At 48.6% G+C, this 14,269-nt stretch overlaps 1 protein-coding gene across 3 annotated transcripts in view; it reads right to left on the reverse strand.

Annotated features, from left to right (window-relative positions):
- Positions 1-3,774: 3,774 nt before the first annotated feature.
- Positions 3,775-14,269, reverse strand: part of RHPN1 (rhophilin Rho GTPase binding protein 1) — a 54,435-nt gene continuing 43,940 nt past the window's right edge. Inside the window, exons 12-15 of one of the 3 annotated variants that reach the window (XM_058174370.1) lie at positions 12,994-13,070; positions 9,205-9,351; positions 6,591-6,749; positions 3,775-4,188 (exon numbers count right to left, since the gene is read on the reverse strand). In XM_058174370.1, coding sequence (XP_058030353.1) covers positions 3,988-4,188; positions 6,591-6,749; positions 9,205-9,351; positions 12,994-13,070 — 584 coding nt within the window. In that variant the 3' untranslated portion in view covers positions 3,775-3,987. Of the gene's footprint in view, positions 4,189-6,590; positions 6,750-9,204; positions 9,352-9,418; positions 10,071-12,993; positions 13,071-14,269 lie in introns of those variants that run through there. The other 2 variants (XM_058174371.1, XM_058174372.1) reach the window with 2 other exon arrangements.

Genomic DNA, 14,269 nt, shown 5'->3' on the forward strand with positions numbered 1-14,269 from the left:
TGTTAAAAGTAAAAGTAAGTAAAAAAAAAAAAAAGTTGGCCACACCCACCCAGTCATATTAACCATGCCCACAGAACTGGTAGTAACAAATTTTACATTTCAACACTGACCCAAACCACCCAAATGCAATGCGCACAGGAACCCCGCACATGTCCTCCGCCCCCGCGCATACGCACACATCCCCCCTGCAACGGGCCACCCCCATTCATACGCGCACCCTTTTGCATATACAGTCTCCTCGCACGAACCCCATCCTCACGCATACATGGCAGCTACCCAATGACCAGCTGGCCGGCGGGAGCCATGCACGCATGCGCGGCCAAGCTTAACTGGGGCGACGGCTCGCATGCCCACAGAGAAGGTGCTGCGTGCCCCCTCTGGCATGTGTACCAACAGTTCGCCATCACGGTTATAGGATCTCTTGTTTGAGCAAGGGGTTGGACTAGAAGACCTCCAAGGTCCCTTCCAGCTGGTTATTCTGGTTTCTCCACATTTAAGCACTGGTTGGAGGAAGGTTACAAAGAAGCTGCGTATGTAATTGTAAAACAAACCAACAACGGTGGGTTTAGCACGCATAGGAAACCTTTTAGAGCAGGGGTCTCCAACCTTGGTCCCTTTAAGACTTGTGGACTTCAACTCCCAGAGTCCCTCAGTCAGCAAAGTTGGCTGAGGAACTCTGGGAGTTGAAGTCCACAAGTCTTAAAGGGACCAAGGATGGAGACCCCTGTTTTAGAGTGTTGGAAATGCTCAACCAAATGACCCTGAAAAAAGAGGCAATATACAAATAATATACAATATACAAATATACTGTAATTATTCCCCTCAATCCTCGATGAAGGATTGATCGTTAAGAGAAGTGGCAACGTCTACCGAGAATGTTGTCCTTAAATGTTTCGATCTTCCTATTTCTACCCTTCTCCTGGGATGGTCCTGCACATATCGTCTTAAGCCCCGACATGGAAAGCTTGGTGTTTGTGCCCACCCCTCACCCCCACCCGTGAAATCCTCTCCTGTTGTGGCTCATCCGCCCTCCTCTCCTCAGCCGGGCCCCTCCCATCTCCTGCTATCTGAGCCAGAGTCTGATAATGAAGAGGAACGGCCTGGCATGCCTCCAGCCCCCAGCCCTGGCACCATGCCCGGACAGAATGAGCAAACAAACCACCCTCCTACAGCGTGTGAGCGCGAAGCCAGCCACGTGCTAGAATTGCCGGCAGCAGATCAGGAGGAAGGGAGTTCACAGTGGACGGATCCCCGCTTCCGGAGAATGGAGAGGCGACGTCAGCAAAAGGAAGGGAGGGGCAGGCCTGGATAAGTGCTGAGTCATGGAGCCACACCCCATGGCCTATATAAAGGATCTGCTTTTTGGCATTCCTTGAGTCAGGCAAAGTCTCATCTGGTTTGCTAAAGTCACACCTTGGATTCCTGCCTGCCCTGAGAACTCTGACAGGAATTTGGCAAAGCTGCAGAGACTTCGTGGCCATGCTTGATACAGACTTCCCAGACCCGGCCGTCGGAGGGGGAGTGGGACATGACATCTGTTGAGCAACAGTTGGCCGACTATACCAAGCCACCCATCGCTCTCTTCCAAGTCTCCTCTTTCAGATGCAGCTTGCAAGTGGCTTTGGAGATCCTCAGTCCTCCAGGTCACGGTTGTCCAAAAGGTACTTTTTTTCAAGAAGCAACTAGACTTTCTTTGGTTTTTCTTTGAAGAGGTTTTGCTTCTCATCAGAGAAGCTTCTTCAGCTCTGACCGGATGGCGGGAAATGGAAAGTTTTATACTCCTTGCAGACAACAGCTGGTCATTTGCATTCTTTTAGTGAGTTGTTGAGGCCACTTGGAGGTTTTTCTGTGTCCTCAGGGTCATATTGAACAGCCCTCACTCCACAGAGAGGGAGGGATACAACACAACCTATCTCCAGTGTACAACACAGTCCTTTCAGCAGTTCCAAGAAGGCTCCACACCAGGAGTGAAATCTAAAAATTTCCCCTACCGGTTCTGTGGGCGTGGCTTAATTGGTGGGCGTGGCTTGGTGGTCAGATGACTGGGTGGGCGTGGCCAATAACAATAAATAATAAAAATAATAAACAAAAGTATAAAAAAAATAAGAGGTATCAAAAACCAACTTTCACACTTTAGACACACACAATACAACTGACTCACACACAATGTAAAAGCGGCTACATTTCACACTTCACACAGCCACAAAAAGCTCAAAAACCAACTTTCACACTTTACACACACACACACACACACATACACACACACACAAAATGCCACATACAGCTTTCTGAGATTTTGAGTGTTTGTGTAGTTACGAGTGAAACACTACAGAAACACACCAAATCTCAATAAGCTGCACAAATATTTTATTTTATTATTTTATTTTATTTTATTGTGGACTTCAAATCCCAGAGTTCCTCAGCCAGCAAAGCAGGAAGTCAAAGCAAGCTTTTTTTTTCTTTCTTCAGTAGCTGAAGAAAACATGGCGTTGCCAGCCCGAAAGAGCAGTAATTATAGGTAAGTGAGGAGGGGGAATTGGCTGGGCATGGGTGGGGGCTCTTGTAAGTGGGGGCTATTAAAAAGTGAGTTTAAAAGTCTGTGAGGATCAGGAAACTCCTCTGGGATCGCCAGAGGAGGCTTTTAAAATCTCATTTTTTTTCTTGTTTTTTTTCCCCTTCGGCTGAAGGTTTTTTTTTAAAAAAAACTTTTAAAAGGTTTTGATGATCTCTGCTCAGCCCCATAATCATCAGAGGGGTTTTTTTTACTTTTAAAGGCATGTTTTGGCTGAAGAAAAACTTTTAAAAGTAAAAAAAAAAACCTCTGCTGATGGTGCGGCTCAGCAGAGGCAGTGGGGGCGGGGCCAGGGATTTTTGCTACCGGTCCTCCGAACCAGCAGCCGCCATCGCTACCTAATCGGGCGAGCCGGTGCGAACCAGGAGCATTTCACCTCTGCTCCACACCCATTTGCACCACTCAGGTGACCCTCAAAACACAGATAAACCTCCAGGTGGCCTCAACGTCTCTCAGAAAGGATGCAAATGACCAGCTGTCTGCAAGGAGTATAAATCCTTCCATTCCCCACCATCCGGTCAGAGCTGAAGAAGCTTCTTGGATGTGAAGTGAAGCATCTTCAAAGCAAAACTAGAAAGTCCAGTTGCCTCCTGCAAAAAACATCTCTGGACAACTGAAGGCACAGATAACCCTCCAGGTGGCCTCAACGGCCCTCTAAAAGGATACCAATGACCAGCTGTGTGCAAGAGCTGAAGAAGCTTCTTGGATGAGAAGTGAAACCTCTTCAAAAAAAAACCCAGAAAGCCTAGTTGCCTCTTGGGAAAAAAAAGTCCCTTTGGGTTCCTCCTACAGATATTCTCCCAAAGACCTTTTAGCAACTGTCTCCCCCCACTCCAGGAGCTGCACCCCTCTCCCTTTTTTCGATGGTGGGCTGAGGATAGCTGCACTGTTCTTTCCAAGGAGAGGCCCACCCCACCCGACCCCCAAGCTGGGCCTTGGTGGCTCCCAGCCATTCCTCCACAGGGAACGGTTCAAGCCGGTACAGAGGACCTTCCCCAAATTCTTCCAGCCCCACTGACACCGGCAAGATTTGAACTCCTCCCTTCGAGGCTCTGTTTCAATGTCCATCCATCCTAACTACCAGCAAGGCCCAGTCCGATACCTCCAGAAAAATATTCCCCAAGTGGGCAAGATGACCCACAGCCGGGTCTCCAATATCTGGTTTTAAAGAGGCAGACATCCCATAATGACTGAGCTTCATCTTAAGTCATCAGGAAGTTTAGTGGTGCAGAATTAATTTTTCTCCCAAGGCACATTTCCTCCCCGCCTGCCAAAGCCCACCCCCCAAAAGCAAGGTGATACAACTCTGGTCCACCTTCCCAAAATGAGTCTCGTTTGAAGAAGTCGCAAAACATCTGCGCGATGGACACCCATCGCCTCTTCTCCAGTCCAGGAGATGATGGATCTGGGCAGGCTCAGTGGGTCGGTTTGTTATCCCCCACGGCGAAGGGGAGGGTCACGGAGCTGCAGCTTTTGCTGCGTTTGCTCTTCCGTCCCCAGGCGAGGAGACCCCTGGCAGCCTTGCTTGGCAGGGGGCTCTTGCGGCTGTTCTCTTTGTTGCTTTTCAGCGCAGCTCCCGCTCCGGAGGTCGTGGCTGTCGGCTTCTTGTCCACTTTCTGGAGAAAAAAGGAAGGGCCAGATCAGGGGTAGTCAACCTTTTTATACCTACTGCCCACTTTTGTATCTCTGTTAGTAGTAAAATTTTCTAATCGCCCACCGGTTTCCTCAGTAATGCGCCATGTATCATCCTCTGCGCATGCTTCTCGTGCATCGTGGATTGGGTTGGGGGGGGTACTGGCTACCAGCTCTGCTTGTCTGTTACAGCTGGGTGGTGTGGGGGGGGAGATGCGCGAGCAATTCTGGGTCGAGGCTCTTTTGTTTGCGGTCGCACTATAGCGCCATTTAGTTTCACTTACGTAACGTGAACTAAACTTATGCGCGGGCGATACAAATAGTATATTTTCAGAAATTTAAATTGTCACAGGGAATTTTATGAAAACCTAATGAAAATGTTTTTAAACAACGCTATTATTTTTTTTAAAAAAGTCAATTAAATTAAAAAAAAGGAAAGTGCTTCAGTATCGGACAAAACCTCTATCGCCCACCATGAAAGCTGGAACGCCCACTAGTGGGCGGTAGGGACCAGGTTGACTACCACTGGGCCAGATGACCAAGAATAGTGTCAACCCTGACGGCATTACGAAATGAAGAGAATCTTAGATTCCAGATTGTACGCGGGGAGATTGCAATACCTAGTACAATGGAAGGGCTAGCCCACGGGTTGGCAACTTGTGGCTCTGGAGCCACACGTGGCTCTTTCATCCCTTAGCTGAGGATCACTGTCACTGGTCAGCTCCGGAAAAAGGACGCCAGCTAGAAGGAGACTCTATGGTGGGGGAACCGGACTTCCGGTCGGCTCCAGAATTGAATGGAGGGCTTCCGGTTCGGACTTTTGTGGCTCTTTGAGTGTTTAAGGTTGCCGACCTCTGGGCTAGCCGCTCTCTGAAGCTACATGGGTAAAGAGCTGGGATGTAACGGTACACAGGTTGGTTAAACAGTTCCACGAGAAATACCCTCAAAAACAAAGGGACCTCGGGGGGAGGGGGGAAGGAAGAGGTGGTTAATTTAAACACCGATGAACCCCTATGTGGTTTCTTTTCTTTTTTCAGGAGTTCCTTGTCAGTTAAGGGGGTCCGACTGTCAACTCTGAAGTGAACCTGGCTGAGGTTCAACTTGGAGGCTTCAGGGTTGCCACAAGGAAGTAGAAGAAGGGACAGGGAGGGAGGAAATAGATTGCTGGGGTCTTACGGTCAAAGCAAAAAGTTTTCCCGTAGGAACCAAGGACATTCCAACAGGTGACTGGGGGAGAGGAGGAGCGGAGTAACCAAGCAACTGGCTCTATGGGACAATGTGACTGATGACTTGGGGGAAAAGGGAAACTTTCACTTTTTCAATCCGGTGAAAACCGCGGGAACTCTCAAGAGTCGGTTTTTACCAGTTGTGCCAATATGAAGTATCCTCGCATCCTGGACATAAACTGTTTCAACTCCTACCCTCAAAACGACGCTATATAGCACTGCACACCAGAACAACTAGACACAAGGACAGTTTTTTCCCCGAAGGCCATCACTCTGCTAAACAAATAATTCCCTCCACACTGTCAAACTATTTACTAAATCTGCACTACTATTAATCTTCTCATCGTTCCCATCACCAATCTCTTTCCACTTATGACTGTACGACTGTAACTTTGTTGCTGGCAATCCTTGTGATTTATATTGATATATTGACCATCAATTGTGTTGTAAATGTTGTACCTTGATGAAGGTATCTTTTCTTTTATGTACACTGAGAGCGTATGCACCAAGACAAATTCCTTGTGTATCCAATCACACTTGGCCAATAAAAATTCTATTCTATTCTATTCTATTCTATTCTATTCTATTCTATTCTATTCTATTCTATTCTATTCTATTCTATTCTATTCAATAAATTGTTCTTTGAGGAGTCCACCTGCCTCGGAGTTCTGCTCTTCAATGGGTGCATTACTTGGAACACTCACAAATAGGTTGTATCAGTAGTCCTCGACTTACGCCCACCATGGAGTCCCAAATGGATGTGGCTAAGTGAGACATTTATTAAGTGAGTTTTGTCCCTATTTTACAACCTTCCTTGCTGCCGTTGTTTAGTGAATCACGGCAGCGGTTAAATTAGCAACCCGGTTGTTAAGCGAAACTGTCTTTTCCATGGACTTTGCTTGTCAGGAGGTCGCAAAAGGGGCTCACGTGATCCAGGGACACTGAGTCCGTCGTAACTACGAACCAGTTGCCAAGCAACCAAATTTTGATCACGTGACCATAGGGCTGCTGCAACGGTCGTTAAGTGTGAAAAATGGTCATAACTCTTTTATATAACTAGATGTAAAAGATTGCAAACCCTCCCTTGGAGACCCCAAGAACAGTTGGGTTCCACCCTACCCCATCATCCACCACCCCTGGCCCCATCCTCCTCGGCTTACCGCACTCTGTCCTTCTGGGGGCAGCAGAGTGATAACGCCCACTTTCACCCCCTCCTCTCCGGCCACCTTCAACAGCTGCACCACATCTGCGTGTTTCGACCACCTGCAGTCTTGGCCATTGATGGAGACAATGTAGTCCCCTTCCTTCAGACCGGCTTCCTGTTGAGGTAAAAATGGGTATAATTTGCTGGAGATGGTTTAGTGGGGAGGGGAGACTAAAACATATGAAGAACGGTTGCAGGAACTGGGCCTGGCTAGTCTGGTGAAGAGAAGGACCAGGGGAGACAGGATAGCAGCCTTCCAATATTTGAGGGGCTGCCACAGAGAGGAGGTGGTCAAGCTATTCTCCAAAGGACCAGAAGGCAGCATAGGTGGTACCTGGCTCAATAGTAGTAACTGTGAGATGGATCTTGGAGTCCTAGTGGACTATCACTTAAATATGAGCCAGCTGTGTGCTGGTGCAGACCAAAAAAAGCCAATGCAATCCTAGGCTGCACCAACAGAAGGATAGAAATGAGACCAGGTGAAGTGTTAATACCGCTTTATAAAGCCTTAGTAAGAGTACTTCATCCAGTTTTGGGTCACCACACTATAAAAAAGACACTGAGACTCTAGAAAGAGTGCAGGGAAGAGCAACCAAGATGATTAGGGGAATGGTGGCTAAAACATATGAAGAACGGTTGCAGGAACTGGGGCTGGCTAGTCTAGTGAAGAGAAGGACCAGGGGAGACAGGATAGCAGCCTTCCAATATTTGAGGGGCTGCCAGAGAGAGGAGGCGGTCAAGCTATTCTCCAAAGGACCAGAAGGCAGCATAGAATTTTATTGGCCAAGTGTGATTGGACACACAAGGAATTTGTCTTGGTGCATATGCTCTCAGTGTACATGGCTCAAGAGTGTACCTGTGAAATGGATCTTGGAGTCCTAGTGGACGATCACTTAAATATGAGCCAGCCGTGCGCTGCTGCAGACAAAAAAAGCCAATGCAATCCTAGACTGCACCAACAGATGCAGATAGAAATAAGAAGGAACAGAACAGAAGGATAGAAATAAGACCAGGTGAAGTGTTAATACCGCTTTATAAAGCCTTAGTAAGAGTACTTCATCCAGTTTTGGTCACCACACTATAAAAAAGACATCGAGACTCTAGAAAGAGTGCAGAGAAGAGCAAACAGGATGATGAGAGGACTGGAGGCTAAAACATACAATGAATGGTTGCAGGAACCGGACATGGCTGGTCTAGGGAAGAGAAGGACCAGGGGAGACAGGATAGCAGCCTTCCAATACTTGAGGGGCTGCCACAGAGAAGAGGAAGGGGGTCAAGCTATTTTCCAAAGCACCCGAAGGCCACACAAGGAATAATGGATGGAAACTGATCAAGGAGAGATTCAACCTGGAAATGAGGAGAAATTTTCTAACAGTGAGAACAATCAACCAATGGAACAGAAGTTGCCTTCGGAAGTTGTGGGAGCTTCATTACTGGAGGCTTTCAAGAAGAGACTGGACTGCCACCTGTCAGAAATGGGCTAGGGTCTCCTACTTGGGTAGGGGGAGTGGGACTAGATGACCTACAAGGTCCCTTCCAACTCTGTTAATCCGTAATAAAAAAAAACAAACCTTGGAGAGGTCAGCCAGGAAAGAGGGATGCAAGATGAACACGCCGTAGGAGGGGGCACGGAAAATGAGGTAGGAGGTTGGAAACACACCACCAAAATAGCTCCATCAAAACAAAACTTTTCCTGTTGTTTGCCATCTGCCAGCTGGTCTTCTGGACCGCTGGGTCAGGCAGATTAGTTTACCTCTCATGGTTCATAGCTGCTGAGAAGACTATTCTTCTCGGCCATTAATTTTGCATAGTCTCCCTTTGAAGTTCCACACGGTGGCCGAGGTCAACCCCTTCTTTGTGACTTGGGCGATGAAGTCCTTGTTTTTGCGTCCAGGGATTCAGGTTCCTTCTATCTGTTCTCCCGGGCGCCAAAGTTCTTAATGAATGACCCGTTTTGTAGAGGCATGGATACGGCTCTTATTGGCTGAAAACTAAGCTAACTGGCCAAGAACCAACTGACTGTTTGATCAACGTTGTTGTGGGTTCTTGACCTTCTACTGAATTTCTTCCAGCATCAGATTTCCATCCTGACCCAAGACTGCCCCTGTAGTTGCCATCTTACATTCGCTTTGTGTGCTTTGCTACCATGCGGTGACTGTCTACATGATCTTTGGGTGTGTGTGGATGGAAGGGGGAACAGTTGGGGGAAAGCGAAACTAACGCCTGTATCTGCCAGAGATGCTGCTTCAAGGTCACCCGGCTGGGAGAAGAAGGCTGCTGCGTACCAACTTGAACTCATCGTTCTGAAAACGTCTTGTTTGAATCTGATTGGTCGTGGAGGGATCAGCGATGGGAGACAATTAAGGAAGGAAAAAGTTGAACTTAGGGATTTGGGCGCGCGATTCTTAGTTCCGGCTATGCATTACTGCAATGCAATAAAACTATACCTTCCTCAACAAATGGGAACAAGTGCTGGCAGGTCTAACAGCCCCTCTGAAACTGGGAACTCCTGTAAGATTTCCAAAGCAACCCTGAATCCCAGCTTGGCTGTTACAGGATGGGCAACTTACCGCCGCACAGCCACCGGCGATGATCCCAGCGACCAGGACCGGAGAATCGCCTCGCAGGGTGAATCCAAAGCCGTTTGCTCCGCGGACCAAGTGCACCGTCCGTGTGGGGTGCCACTTATTCTTGGCAGAGAAAACGGAGAGGGGTCCCTGGAGGGGGGGGGGGGAAACAGATCATGCACTAGAAGACAGCGAGAGATGGGGCTGGGTTGAGAAGGCATTCTGAAGTTGTTCATACATTACACTGGTCAACAGAAGGGAATATTTGTGTCATGTCCCACCCCCCACTCCGACGAACGAGTCAAGGAAGTCCGTGACAAACTTGGCAACGAAGCCTCTGCAGCTTGCCAAGTTCCTTCGAGGTTTATCAGGGCAAGCAGGAGTCCAAGTTGTGACTTCAGCGATAGGGTCCGGTATCAGCAAACTCGATAAGACTTTGTTTGACTCAAGGTTGGAATGCCAAAAGCAGGTCCTTTATATAGGCTGTGGGGTGTGGCCCCATGACTCAGCATTTATCCAGGCCTGCCCCACCCCTCCTTCTGCTGGTGTCGCCTCTCAGATCTCCGGAAGCGAGGGTCCTCCCACCCTGAATTGTCTTCAGCTGAATCTGCTGGCAGCTTCTGGGAAAGGGAGGGATCAGAGGGAGTAGGGCCGAATAATTCCAGCACCTGGCTGACGTCCTGCTCTGACGGCTGAGCCAAAGGAACACACGCTGTATGAGTGAGGTTTATCGGGCTTGTCCTCCCACTCCTGGAATCCTCTCCGGGCATGGGGCCAGGGCCGGGGGCTGGAGGCATGACAGGCCGTTCATCTTCATTATCAGACTCGGAGTCTGATAACAGGCCCGGTTGGAGACGGGAGGGGTCCGGCTGAGGAGAGGAGGGAGGACTAGTCACAACAATTTGTAACTCAAGGAGGATCCTCGGTGGTCTCTGAGCTTGGTGGTTTTCTGGCGACATTTCATGATCCAACTAGGTAACATCATCAGTGCTAGAAGGGAGTGTTGTTTGTGGAGAGGAAGAGGAGGAGGAAGAGGAGAGGGAGATGGAGGACCTTGGAGTTCTCTGAGCTTGGTTCCTTCCTTGAAGACATTTCATTACCCAACTAGAGAACATCATCAGTTATAGAAAGGAATAGGATTTGCAGGAGGAGGAGGACGACGACGACGACAACAACAACTATGAGGTCCTTGGAGCTCTCTAAGCTTGCTTGATTTCTTGCAAATGTTTTATCACCCAACTAGAGAACATCACCAGTGCTAGAAGGGAGGGAGCATTGATCTCTACAGATTAGAGATCTAGAGATTAACACCATGATTAATAGTGGACCAACAACCAAACAATAAACAACAGCCTAATCAAGGAACCAGCACGAATGCTCCCATGACCTCGGCAGGGCAAGCCACATGTATATAAAATAAGAGCAAATCCCATTCCTTTCTAGCATTTATGATGTTACTGTCGTGTCCCACTCCTCCGCTGACGGCCGGGTCGGGGAAGTCCGTATCAGGCGTGCCTCTGCAGCTCTGCCAAAGTCCTATCAGAGTCCTCAGGGCAGGCAGGAGACCAGGAAGTGACTTCAGCAATCCAAGTTAGACTTTGCCTGACTCAGAGAATGCCAGAAAGCAGATCCTTTATATAGGCCATGGGGTGTGGCTCCATGACTCAGCACTTATCCAGGCCTGCCCCTCCCTTCCTTCTGCTGACGTCGCCTCTCCATTCTCCGGAAGCGAGGATCTCTCCAGCCTCCAGCTGTTGGTAATCTGAGCTCATGACTGGCTTCACATTCTTCAGGATCACATGCTGTGGGGGAGGGGTTTAGTTGCTCCGTTTGCCTGGGCATGGTGCCAGGACTGGGGGCTGAAGGCACGTCAGGCTCTTCGTCTTGCTCGGCCTGTCCGGGCATGGTGCCAGGGCTGGGGCCTGGAGACATGCCAGGACATTCTTCCGCACTATCAGCGTCCGGCAGGAGATAAGAGGGGCCCGGCTGCGGCAGGGGGAGCGGGCGAGACACAACAGTTACCTAGTTGGGTAATTAAATGTCTGCAAGCAAACCACCATGCTCAGAGAGCACCAGGAACAAGAGATGAAGGCACAACAACAACTGGCAACTACTACAACGGAAACAGTGGGAGGAGCAAGGCCTAAAGTAAAATGTGATCTGCGGCTGGTGAACCACTGTGGTTAAGAGCCTCCGAAAGAACGCTCTCCACAAATAACTTCCACCTCCTTTTGAGTTCTCTGTGCTTCGCTGGTCAGCAAATTCTGGAGGTTGGTTGCAATGTGGGCAGGAGGAAATAGCCAAGCAGAGGACAATTCTTCTTCTTCTGAGCTGACACGAAAACTTCACAAGGTTTGATCATGGGGTGCTAGGAGATACGGCCTAGGCAAAATTATTCTACTGGCAAATCAAAGGAAAAGTAGAATGGAAAGATAATGTATTGGCTGAACGGATAGCCTCCCTGCAAATTCCTTGGAAGAGCTACAGATTACTCTTGGAAAAGTTGAGGGAAGGATGGTGTCAAGCCTGGAAGCCATCTTTTTACATTGGGCCTACAGGCCTGCCACTTTTACTACCGTGGGAAACTGGGAGGAGGGATTGTATGGAGCCAGAGTGATATGTAGTCATAATAACAATCTTTTCTCTGAGAGTCAAGGACATCTTGCCCTGCACCTGGAGGGCTGGAACTGGGAAGCATTTCCAGTTGGGATGGTGCATTGATTGGGCCATGTGATGGACAAGTGGGAGCTGGGCAGGAACTTGGACTTTCCTTTCGGTGGGGAAAACCTGGAAGCTTTCAGATTTGGGTTTTCCCAGATGTGCCAATATGACATTTCTAATAAAATGGAACTTAGAGGAACTTCAAGCCTCAGGAGTCTTCTTTTGTTGGGGGTGTTCCTTGGAACCCTGACAGATGGACAGGATCAAAGAGATGGAGACACAGTCCTTGGAACAGCTATTCATTATTGCTGGAGACAAGCTGAGATGGTGAACATTGGTTCCTGCCATCTCCAGAACCGACTTGATGGCAACTTAAGTCTATCAGAAAATTCCGATTCTACTCCAACGGTACTCTTGTGTCCATCAACTCTCTTGGGTAAATGGGAATTCTTATGAAAGTTGGAGAACCATGCAATGGTGTGCGCGAGTGTATACTGGAAATCACAACACTGTTGTGTCTCGTCCGATCTCACCACAGCTGGGGCCTTCTTATCTGCTTCCGAACACGGAGGAATGTCCTAGTATGCCTCCCGGCCCCAGCCCTGGCTCCATGCCCAGACAGGCTGAAGAGGAGGAAGTATCTCCAGCCCCCAGCTCTGGCTCCATGCCCAGGCAAACGGAGCAACTAGACCCCTCCCCCTCCTCCACAGCATGTGAGCCTGAGGGAGGTCTATTGCCAACAGCTGCCGACTGGAGTGACCTTCGCGTCAGAAGACTTGATAGGCGGAGGCAACAGAAGGAAGGGAGGGGCAGGCCTGGATAAGTGCTGAGTCATGGAGCCACACCCCATGGCCTATATAAAGGATCTGCTTTCTGGCATTCTCTGAGTCAGGCAAAGTCTAAACATATCTTGCTGAAGTCACTTTCTGGTCTCCTGCCTGCCCTGAGGACTTTGCTAGGACTTTGGCAGAGCTGCAGAGGCACACCTGATTCGGATTTCCCTGACCCGGCCGTCAGCGGAGGAGTGGGACACGACAAACACACAGGGGCTATTTGAATTCTAGTTCTATGAGGACAGGACCTTTGCTGCCCACCCAAACACAATTCTCTCACAGGAGGTATCGAACTTACGAGTCTATGGAAGATGTCGATGACCTTCACCTTGGAGAAGTTGGGAGATTTGATTTCAGGTCTCTGATGTGTTTTGGCTAGAAGAACAAAACCGGAGGGAAAACGTTACAACTTTGGAATTTGGTTTCTTCCATACTTTAGTTTACACTGAAGATGGATCTAAGACCCACCAAAAAAGGTGTGCTTTCCATTCACCCAAGTACAAAATTTGACTCTGGGCAAGGTCCTAGTCCTTCAATCTAGAACAACCTAGAACAGGGGTCAGCAACCTGCTACTCTGGAGCTGCATATGGCTCTTTCATCCCTCTGCTGTGGCTCCCTGTCGCCGGTCAGTTCCACAATTGATAGGACTTTCGGTTCGGACAGGTAGAGGAAAAAAGGGCGCCATGCTAGGAGGAGATTCTATGGTGTGGGAACCGCACTTCCGGTCAGCAGAGGAAAAAGGATGCCATGCTAGGAGGAGACTCTATGGTGAGGGAATCGGACTTCTGGTTGGCTCCAGAATTGAATGGGGGGCTTCTGGTTAGGACCTTAGTGGCTCTTGGAGTGTTTAAAGTTATTATTTTTATTATTATTATTTATTCGATTTTTATACCGCCCTTCTCCTGAAGGACTCAGGGCGGTGTACAGCCAAAATAAAACAAACAATACAATATACAATTAAAACCCGAATTAAAAAACTTATTACACCATTGGCCTAAGACTTTAAAACATATAAAACTAAAAAACCCATTAAAATTCATAGTAAAAATTTAAAGACCCAATAAAAACCCAATAAAATTTAAGCCAGCCCCGCGCGAATAGATGTGTTTTCAATTTGCGGCGAAAGGTCCGAAGGTCAGGTATTCGGCGTAAACCAGGGGGAAGTTCGTTCCAGAGGGTAGGAGCCCCCACAGAGAAGGATCCCCTGGGGGCCGTCCAGCTGACATTGTTTGGCGGACGGCACCCTGAGAAGTCCCTCTCTGTGTGAGCGTACGGGTCGGTGGGAGGCATGCGGTAACAGTAGGCGGTCCCGTAAATACCCAGGCCCTAAGCCAAAGTTGCCGACCCCTGACTTAGAACATCTGAAAAAGAGCTGGAATGACACTTAGAACTTCAGAAGCCATGAAGGGGAAGTTTAATAGTGAGCATAAGCAGGTCTCTGATCCTTCATGAAACACCAAAGGAACATGTCTTTGCTACTGGTCAATGGAGGTCATGGATGAACCCAACCATGTTGTGTTGTCAGTTCCAAAAGCTGTTGTGTTGGCAGCAACCCCATGAAAATGTAACTCTA

This window comes from Ahaetulla prasina, chromosome 3 (genome assembly GCF_028640845.1).
Source record: "Ahaetulla prasina isolate Xishuangbanna chromosome 3, ASM2864084v1, whole genome shotgun sequence".
NCBI classification, from domain to species: Eukaryota; Metazoa; Chordata; class Lepidosauria; order Squamata; family Colubridae; genus Ahaetulla; species Ahaetulla prasina.